This window comes from Lygodium microphyllum, chromosome 7 (assembly GCF_053477565.2).
Source record: "Lygodium microphyllum isolate KBCC chromosome 7, Lygodium_microphyllum_v1.1.10, whole genome shotgun sequence".
NCBI classification, from domain to species: domain Eukaryota; kingdom Viridiplantae; phylum Streptophyta; class Polypodiopsida; order Schizaeales; family Lygodiaceae; genus Lygodium; species Lygodium microphyllum.
This window is the reverse complement of record NC_141141.1, coordinates 73,160,631-73,170,592: the sequence shown is the minus strand read 5'-3', so window position 1 is coordinate 73,170,592 and position 9,962 is coordinate 73,160,631. Positions and strand designations below refer to the sequence as shown.

Genomic DNA, 9,962 nt, shown 5'->3' with positions numbered 1-9,962 from the left:
TTCCTTTATCGGATACAACATCCACATGGATTTTGGATACCATGTCACACGAAAATCGTGCGAGGGAGTTCATGAAAGTTGCTTGCACAGGCACTACAACAAAAACGCTCGATAGACGCGCTTGTAGACGCAATATTTGAACTGTGAAAAAAAATGTCTGGTGTATTTATTACCGTGCCTACCTTTGCGTCTACAGTATCGCGTCTAAAAGCGCGCTTATAGTCAAAGTTACATGCCCACGTAGACGCGCGTATTGACGCGCTACGTAAATATATAATCATATTTTAAAAAAAATGGATATATTCATATTGTGCGTCTATACACACGTGTATCTACGCATCTAAAAAAGCGTTTACTCTGCGAGTTTTTGATGAGAATAGATACGCATTTATCTTGCAATTTAGATGCGCTGATAGACGCGCAAAAGAGAGGTATGAAAAAAAAACCAGAGAGCATGTGGCTTGCTCTTTGGTTTTTTTCCCCCCATCAACATCAAATTCTATGCTTAGGGAAAATAGAGAAAGATTATTTCGAAGATTGGATATTGAAAACAAAACAATGTATGTAGAACACGAAATTTCATATATATAAATGAAACGTTTTTACATTATGAGTTCTAGTGCTTCTGATCTCAAGCATGGTCATGGTCGTAAACACTAGCTGAAATTAATACATATCAAAAATGAAAATTCCAAGCCAAGGGGAGGCATGCATGCATGGGACTCCTCTATATCTCCTCAGAAGAGGCATCACCATCACTACCACCACCTATGCTTGTGCCGCTGCTATTGCCGCCACTACTACTGCTAGTCCCCCCTTCGCTATCCTCAACTGCATCAGGGTTCGCCTACACAAAGGATTAAGGTACATAAATACCATTACAAACAATAAATTAGAGTTATCTATACTCTTCATGTAAAAAATAAAACATACATCTTCTGGTGGTGGAATCCTTATGGCGTGATTATATTGCTCCTCCATAATGAGTCTCTCCTCGTAGAAATGCTGCCAAGTGGATGCTCGGTTATGACCTCGATGGTAGCCTACCTCTCTAGGAGTAGACATCCTATCAACGATATGATACTACAAAACAATTTGAACATACAACGTATTAAAACACACTACATAATGAAGTGAAACAAATTACAAAATTTAATTTTAAAAAAGAAATCAAATAATACTTTACAAACTCAGCCTCCCATGATTCCCTGCCACCCGATCCATAATGCGGCGATCCCATGGTTGCCATCTGAATACGTCGCGCCTCTACATGCTAGCGACTTGTCATTTTCTCTGCTGCTCTCTTCTTGGCCTATTTTCACTCCTTGCGGTGGCAATTGGGTGGTTGGCAATATCCAGGGCATCCCTGCTCTTGTCTCCGCAGTGACTCCTCGGTGCACGTCATAAGGTGAGACCTCTTGTTATGAAGCACATCTCTTACATTTGACCGTCCCCAATCATCTGAGAATCGTGAATTCTTTGGATTAGGGTACCTTCTATATACTGCCCGCAGTACCTCTTACCACAAACCATTTTTTTGGTGCTTGAAAGGAATCATGCAATCTTTGTATGTGGCATGCACGACACTTCTCAAGTAGGCTATCACTTCCCTCCCCTCAGAGTCATGCAAGATACCACCAACATCAGTAACAGAGTAGTACATTTGTGGAGACTCACCTCTCTCATTTTTCGGTGAGGGTGATCAAGAGCCATCACCTAGGCAACCCCCACAAAGCCCTCGACCTCCTCGTCCTTCCGCATGACTCTCCCTCCTCCCTCGACGAGCACTACCCTCTACCTCACTCGATACATGCGCTTTTGCAGATGCACGTGCTTCGGTCGATCCATATACCTCAGCTAATCCCTGTGTAGGCAAAGATGTGATAGGTGTCCTGGACATCACACAGAAAACCTTCTCTGTAGTGGGAGGGTGACCAAGATAATTGGTCATCTCCCCCATGAATTGCTCCTTGTTGAATGGGGTGCTGGAGGATCCAGGATTCCACATCTACACAAGAAAAATCATATTACCCTGTGCAAATAAAACATATTACATGCTACGTCTATATCAGTGTCTCTGTGTGTGTCTATATTAGCGTCTCTGTGTGCGTCTGTCAGCGCATCTATTTTCGCATCTATACTTGCATCTACACTGTCATCTGGATGTGCTGACAGACATGCACAGTCGGACCATTTCTTTTCAAACTTGGTTTAAAAAACGTGCAAAAAAACCTCCATAGATGACAGGATCCAGCATGTGAAGAGAGAGAAGAGAGAGACAAACAGAGAGAGAAAGTAACCAAGATTGAGAGAGAGAAGAAGAACTTACCTTCTTTGCTTGTTCCAACGGGTGGCGGCTAGGTTGCAAGTTCCTTGTTCTCCTTCTCCCTTCCCTTGGTAAGTTGCTTGAATCTTCTTCTCTTCCTTGCTATTTGGCTCTTGTTCTTTACTCTTTGGCTCTTCTTTCCTCCTGTCCTCTTTTTACTCTTATTTCCTTGCCTCATTGTCTTCATGAAGTGATAGATAGACATGAGTAGTGCTGTCGAGCTCGAACAGCAGAAAACGCGTAAAAAACGCAGGAAAGCATAGGTTTGAAAAGAAAGCCACAACTATTTTTAAATTTTTTCTATACCTGCGTGGCGCGTCTATAAGTGCGTGTATTTGCATAGATAATACCTATTACATGCGCTTACAGACGCGCAGAAACAATTAAACTGATGAGATACTAGCTTTTGGTTGTTTTTGGATCAACATGACATGACTTTCCTAGTCTTTCAATATCAAAATGTTTGCCTCCATGTTGTAAGTATCAATGCATGCCTTTAGGGAATCAATTGACCTATGTGGTGACATATATAACAAAGCTTGAGGATAAGAGATAACAGATTGGCAAGTCAATTGGCACATATGTGGTGACTTACTAGACCATCCCACTTACAATTGCATGCAAGTATCAATAGGTGGATAAAGCACGAATGGTTTTTAGCTAGAGAGAGATAATGCAATGAAGGTGTATACGAAAGAGAGAGAGAAAGGCATATTATCCATCAATCAATCAAAGATATGTACATGAAGTGACTTGATATAGTAATTAGAGTATCGTCATTTTTAGGATGCTCCATTGACTTCTGTAAGTTCCTATAACCTTGAAGTAGAATATAGCCAACCACACTATCCATGGAAGGAAAACTTGACCTCATCAAATTAACCAAGTTAATTTACTTATACATTTCATAGATAAGAGATTTGTAGTTGGCTTGTTGGTATTGCAAAGTATCCTTACAGTGATCTATTTTAGTCACCAACAAGTGGACACACTGACTAAAGATGATGAAAAGAGGACATGTGTACATTGGCTACATGTGGTCCACCTTATCTAAAATTATATGTGAGCTATAAGTGCACCTTGACATGATTGGAATAGCTTGCACATGCACAAGCCAACTGATTTACATCAATGTACTCATGCTATGAATTGGCATGCATGGCTAGGTTAAGTGCACAACAAATGAGACATGTGATTGTATTGATCAGTTCTCTCTCTCTCTCTCTCTCTCTCTATATATATATATATATATATATATATATATTAAAAATGCACAAGTCAACCTTTGATCTATATATACATCCAATCATCATGCCCTATCCAATCACATTTATATAGGGCATGATTGGATGTATATAGGGCATGAAATTGCATATATATAATTAGCTTTGAATGATTGGATGTATATTTGTAATACTCAGAAAGAAATAAAGTTGGTAATATATATCATGTCCTATGCATGTATATGCCCTATACATGTATATCATGTCCTAGCTTATGATCCAGGTGTAATTATGTCGTATATACATCCAATCATGCCCTATTCAAACAAATACTAGCTGTTAAGAGGTTTGGTCATATTCAGGGACTTTATGAGAAATGAAAAATATGTGTATTTATTTTCGTATCTATAAGCGCGCTTATAAACGCAGATATATAGACGCATTTTTTATACTAGCGTGAATAGACACGCTGATACACACGCTTATAAACGTGCCCGCTTTTTCACGTGTACAGTGCGCGTCTATAGGGCCTTTCTCTTGTAGTGAGGGACGCTTTGTGAGATGGGAGCAAGAGATGATCAAGATAAATTCATGGAGTAAAGAGTGGTTAGGATTTTCTTTTCATCAATTACATATGTTGGCATGATAAGGAAAAGCGGGATTACAAAGATTTCAATCTTCATGATATGTTCTTATACATAGATCAGTTTTCAAGAGAATTTCCAAATTTGGTCACATGAGAGTTTTATATATCATGGATTTTCATGAAAAGAGAAGTGATTATTTCCTCTAAAGCGTTTGACAGTACAAAGAAGCAAATCTTGGAGTTGTCATCGTAAGTGAAAGCAGTATTGTAGTGGAATATCGATACAAAGTCTTGGATTCCAAGGCTCCACTCCAAGTGCAAGCTTTAGACGTATTCATCCATTAGAGATTACGTTTAGTACTTCTTCTTCTTCTATTTCACAAATACAACCCTTAATACAATATTAGTGACTTTGAAAATCTCCCAATTTCTATTTTTTGAAAACTAAAAAGGTAGCACCCAAATAGCATGCCCATAAGTTTCTCAAGACCATGTGATGTGACCTATCATTAGAAAACACTTAAAAAATTAAATCTATTGAGCTATAGAGCGCTCAATTCAGAGTTATAGTGTTCAAGTTATGATAAATCCAAAGATTTGACCACGTATTGCAAAATTATGGAAAATTCCTATATTCTCCAATATGGTGTTCCTTTTGCATGAGTACAACTGCATGATAAGACAAGCCTTGATGTTATCTTTGAAGGGCTCTAATATGTTTGACGGCTTTCTTTCCATGTCATAGGACTGTTCATCTATTGAATCATGAGTCGATGAATCTTCTACTTAATGTTTACGTTTGTGGTGACCAATCAAGTTCCAAGTACGCCGTGTCGAGCAAATTCCTCAAGGCCTTGGATGTCTATAAGCCCTCTCACATGTTACAACTCCAAACAGAATTTACTACAATCTGTCTTCAATCCCCAAAAAGACTGGAACGGAAAGGGAATTGATGGGAGGGTTGTCTACTATGATCACAACAACTCCATTGGCGCCAACCTCCATGGACATCTTGGACACCTCCATCTTCAAGTCTTGGTTATCCTTCCTTTTTTCTTCCTTCCTGCTCTCTTGCGAGCTCTATCTGAATAATAATTGAGTGTTGGCAACCTATAGTGATGATCGTCTTATTCAACAAAAGAGTTCTGTGGCTTGCTAGCTTCTTAATTGTTTTATTTTTTTATGTGCAGCTAGATGTCCTTTATGGCTCGCAACCTGTAGAAGCCTCCCTTCTAAACACAAACAACTTAAGCCTACTTTACCTTCAGCGTGAGTTCCTTGTGAACTTTCCACAAACATGCTCTAATATATCCGTTGATCAACAGAAAATAATATATATACCTCATTGCTCCACTCGAATGAAGCATTACCTCGTTCATCATTGAGTTTCCGCTCACTATCAATCACATGGGACAAGCTAGTCCATGTATCGTCATCCTAGGTGCGGAAGCAGGCAAGGATATGGCTTTAAAAAGAGACCTTCCTCTTCAACCCACCATGGCTATCAATGGGGAAGCTTCGGTTTTGTATTTTGATTGATGTGCTCTTTCTCTTTGAGGGATCGTCACTCTCTCCACAGTCTTAGCAGCCTTCGTCGATCTTGCTTTGTCATCCCACGTTGCTCTTCCCGTTGTAGTCTTCCAATCTCTCTTCAAATGCCTCCTCATGTCTTCGTTTGTCTTCCGTTGACATGATGATTCCTCTGCTTAGGCCCCGCAATAGCCTTTGTTGTTCTTCTTCTCGCCTTTGTCACCCCGTTCACAGCAACATCCACTAAAGATTCGATGTAGTCTTTCTCTTATCCCCGTCCTCCGATGTCGCAAAGCTCCTCGGCTACTTCTCTTCGATCGTCTTCATGTTGCAGAGCTCCTTTGTTTGATGGTCTTCACTTCTGTTCACATCCCTGTCCACTGAGCTCATTGGTCTTTATATTTGCTTACCAGTCCATAAGCTATTTGGAAAAGCATCCAAAATTTTTGATCCTAAAATCAATGGCATTGCTAAAATCAATGGTATTGTTAATATCAATCAGCTTTTGTCTATTTAAAAACGCCAATCAAAAGCTTTTTAAGCATCTCTTCTTTATGATCATCATCAATTACATCATTACTGGTCCATGGAATAAAACACTCATTTTCACAAAGTATAATAGCAAGATTTATAGCTCCATAGATTTCAAGAGAGGTCATTATCCAAGTTATGTGTAATTTTGATGAGCCTTGCCAATACCGAATGTACCAATATGGCAAGTTGTTTCATTGTGCAAGATACATACTATTGATGCTCATTTTGAACACACAACATTCTTTTTGTAGAGCTTGTTTTATTCATCTTCACAAAAAATGCAAGTGTTGGTTGTAGCATTACTCCACTTAAATGTCCATAATATGAGCAGATATCCTTTAGCTTTCATGGACTACAAAATATTGATCCAATTTGTTATAAAAATTCATATAATCTGCATTGGCAACATCCGAATTTCATCAAGTCCTCGAGTCTTCTTCATGTGATCCATTTTTCCATGATTTGTGTCCTAACAAGAACATGCTTTAGAAAAGAACTTCGTGCCCAATCACTCATGCAGCTTGCAAATTTGAGTCCATCTACCTTTGTGCATCATTATAAACTTTGAAAATTCTACCCTCAAGTTTGCAGCGGTAGACACGCAGTGTCACGACACCGGTGCCACCTGTCATCTAACCTCTCGTCAAGATTGGCTCCGCCACTATCGCCCATTGTCTACTCCCTTTGATATATTGGTGCCACTTGTCATCTAACCTCTCGTCACCAACTACGCCCATTGTCTACTCCCTTTGATATACGCTTTGGAGTTAATGGCATTCAACAAGCACTATGTCAATGGTCATGTTTACTATGTTCCTCAACTCTCAAAAAATCTAATTTCGATTAGTAAAATTAGTAGCCCAACTACTTTTGTTGAGTTTCATCATGATCATTGTGCTATCCATCAACGTCTTCCCTCTAGCCGTACTTATGTGGTTACATGTCCTAAGTATGGGCGTCTCTACTTTCTAGGTAGAATCCTCACACTTGCCCATTCTATCCATTTTGCCACTAGTTCACTGGACATTCCTTACAAGACCCTGTTGTGGCATTACCACCTTAGCCATCTTAATCATCGGTCTATGATGCATATTCTTAAATCCTGTTTGGCTTTTACCATACCTTTTCAAAGTTGTCTGTCACTTTGCGAGGGTTGTATCTATGGAAAATTGGCTAATTCAAGTATCCCAAACATAGAACACCCTTGACCTATTCGTTACAAATCATTCATACGGATTTATGTGGTCCTATGCCTGTTGGATCATTTACCATAAGTATTTTCTTACCTTCATTGTCTCCTTTTTGAAAGACAAAGCATCTTCCTTTGTTCTATCATAAATTAGTTGAAAATAAACTACCATACAAAATTAAATCCCTACAATCAAACAATGGAGGGGGAATATACCTCACACTTGTTTAGAGCTTACTGTCAAGCCCATGGCATTCATCAACGTTTCATTGTACCTGACAATCCGCAGTAGAATGGCATTGTTGAGAGACGAGATCGCACTTTGATGGATGCTGCTCGTAGTATGTTGAAAGTATCCGGCCTTCTTGCTTCTTACTGGGAAGAAGCTGTGTCAACAGCATGCTATGTGTAGAATAGGGTTCCCTTTAAAAGCATTGGAGCAATCCTATACACGAAACGGTATGGAAGATTACCAAATTACTCGTGTCTTCGTGTCTTTAGGGCTCCTATTTATGCTTTCATTCCCCGAGATGATCGCCAGAAGTTGCACGATCAAGCTCTGAAGGCAATCTTTGTAGGTTACGGTGAACCTCGTGGGGTAACCTTTATGACGACAGGACACACAGATTTTTATCTGCACACACAGATTTTTATTTGCACATACTCTCATTTTTTATGAAGATTCGTTGATCTCCTGTCCATGTTTTGTTCCTGTCAGTACAAACAATGCCAATGAGCCATCATCATCATTCCCAGAATTTTAGACTTCACCACAAACTTACCCCTCTTCTATGTTGTGGCGGGCTCCTCCTATCCCAGTTGTTGCGGCTCGTCAGTTGGCACTTCCGCCGCCCCCTTTAGACGCTCCTCCTCTTGCTGGCGCGTCTATGGCTCCTCCGCCTCCAGTCTCCCTGTTCTTGCCGCCCCTGAGACCCCTCCATTTCCTTCTTGTCCCAACTTTGTACAATCTTCCTCATGCTAAACAGCGCGCATTACCTCTCGCTTCACTCGACTTAGTTTTGCAAAAAGTTTGAGTCTCAGCCCGTGCGCCTCTCGTTCCCATAACCGAACTCCTACACGAGTCTCTCATGAGCCACCTTTCCTCCACTAGAAGAACCAGACCGTCCTTCAGTTCTCCTGGTTGAGCCAAACACGTGCACCCCCACTGGCCCATTATCTGCGCCAATAACCAAATCAGCACCTTCTCTTTGCTTATCCGATTTTCCTCCACTTTCTGCGTGCCAACGTGGTGTTTCTTCTTCCTCAACAATTCCCGCAAGGGATGATATGCCTTCTTCTCCAATGCCTACACCCGATCACCCTCCCCCTCCCCCCCCCTCTCTCTCTCTCTCTCTCTCTCTCTCTCTAACCAACCAACCTACTAACAAAACTAACCTACTTGATACCCTATATAAGAGAGAGAGAGTCCATGATTAATGAATAAAGTCAAACTTTCTCTCCTTCCCTCCCCTTCTCTCTTATACTTGATTTATTTATCAATAAATTAAAATCAATAATGATTGATATTAATAATTTATATTTATTTCTCTCTCTCTCTCTCTCTCTCTCTATCCCCACACTTCAAGAGAAAGAGAGTCCATAATCAAGCAACAATCAACACAGTTAATAATTGATTAATTAATTAATAATTTCTCTTTCTCTCTCCCTCTCCCTCTCCATCTAACTTACCAACCAACTTACCAACAAAACTAATTGACATCAATGAACTTATTAGCAACACAAACAAAACTAACCTACCACCTTAGCAATAACTCACCAACCATTAACAAAATGAATAACTAAATAATAATAATAATTTAATATTCTTTCTCTCTCTCCCCACTCACAAATAAAACAAGCTAACAAATAACAAAGTGCATACACTCTCTCTAACCAAACTAATAATAATAAACATAAACTTACTAACATTTACATAAGCTTACCAACATAAACCAAGTGTGTGTGTGTGTGTATATATCCAAGTAACAACACCAACAAAACTAATCAAAACCAATAAGCCAACAAATATTCTCTCTCTCTCTCTCTCGCTCTCTACAACTAAAAATAAAAATAAATAATAAAATAAAAATATAATAAATATAAGTAAGTATAACTATATATAAGAATTAAGAAATAATATATATATATATATATATATATATATATGTATATGTATATGAATAAAAATATAAAAAGAATAATTAAGAATAGAGATATTTAAAAAAAATTATTACTCAACTAATTAGTTAGTTAATCAAATTTCATTAACTAATTAACTAATAACTAATTAGATACTTGGTTTAGAGCTTGTGTGTGTGAAGAAATAAAAATTATAAATAATAATAATTAATTAATCAATAAATCAATTATTAATTAACAACTAGTTTTAATTGATTTTAACTTAATTAATTAATTTAATTTAATTAATATTAATTAATTATTATTCTTATATTTTATAACTATAATCAACTAATCAATTATTAATTTGAATTAATATATTTAATTTAATTCATTACTTAATTTTATAATAATAATAATGATAATAACGAATTACTTTCATGTACTATATATATT

At 38.3% G+C, this 9,962-nt stretch overlaps 1 protein-coding gene across 1 annotated transcript; it reads right to left on the bottom strand.

Moving 5' to 3' along the window:
• Nucleotides 1-648: 648 nt before the first annotated feature.
• Nucleotides 649-8,459, bottom strand: LOC148033584 (uncharacterized). Its single transcript, XM_087682328.1, has 4 exons — nt 8,171-8,459; nt 7,664-8,099; nt 934-1,083; nt 649-847 (listed from the first exon to the last, which is right to left on the bottom strand). Exons 2-4 carry the CDS (start codon nt 7,787-7,789, stop codon nt 728-730), a joined length of 396 nt encoding a protein of 131 aa, XP_087538454.1. The 5' UTR covers nt 7,790-8,099; nt 8,171-8,459; the 3' UTR covers nt 649-727.
• Between the last annotated feature and the right edge of the window lie 1,503 nt (nt 8,460-9,962).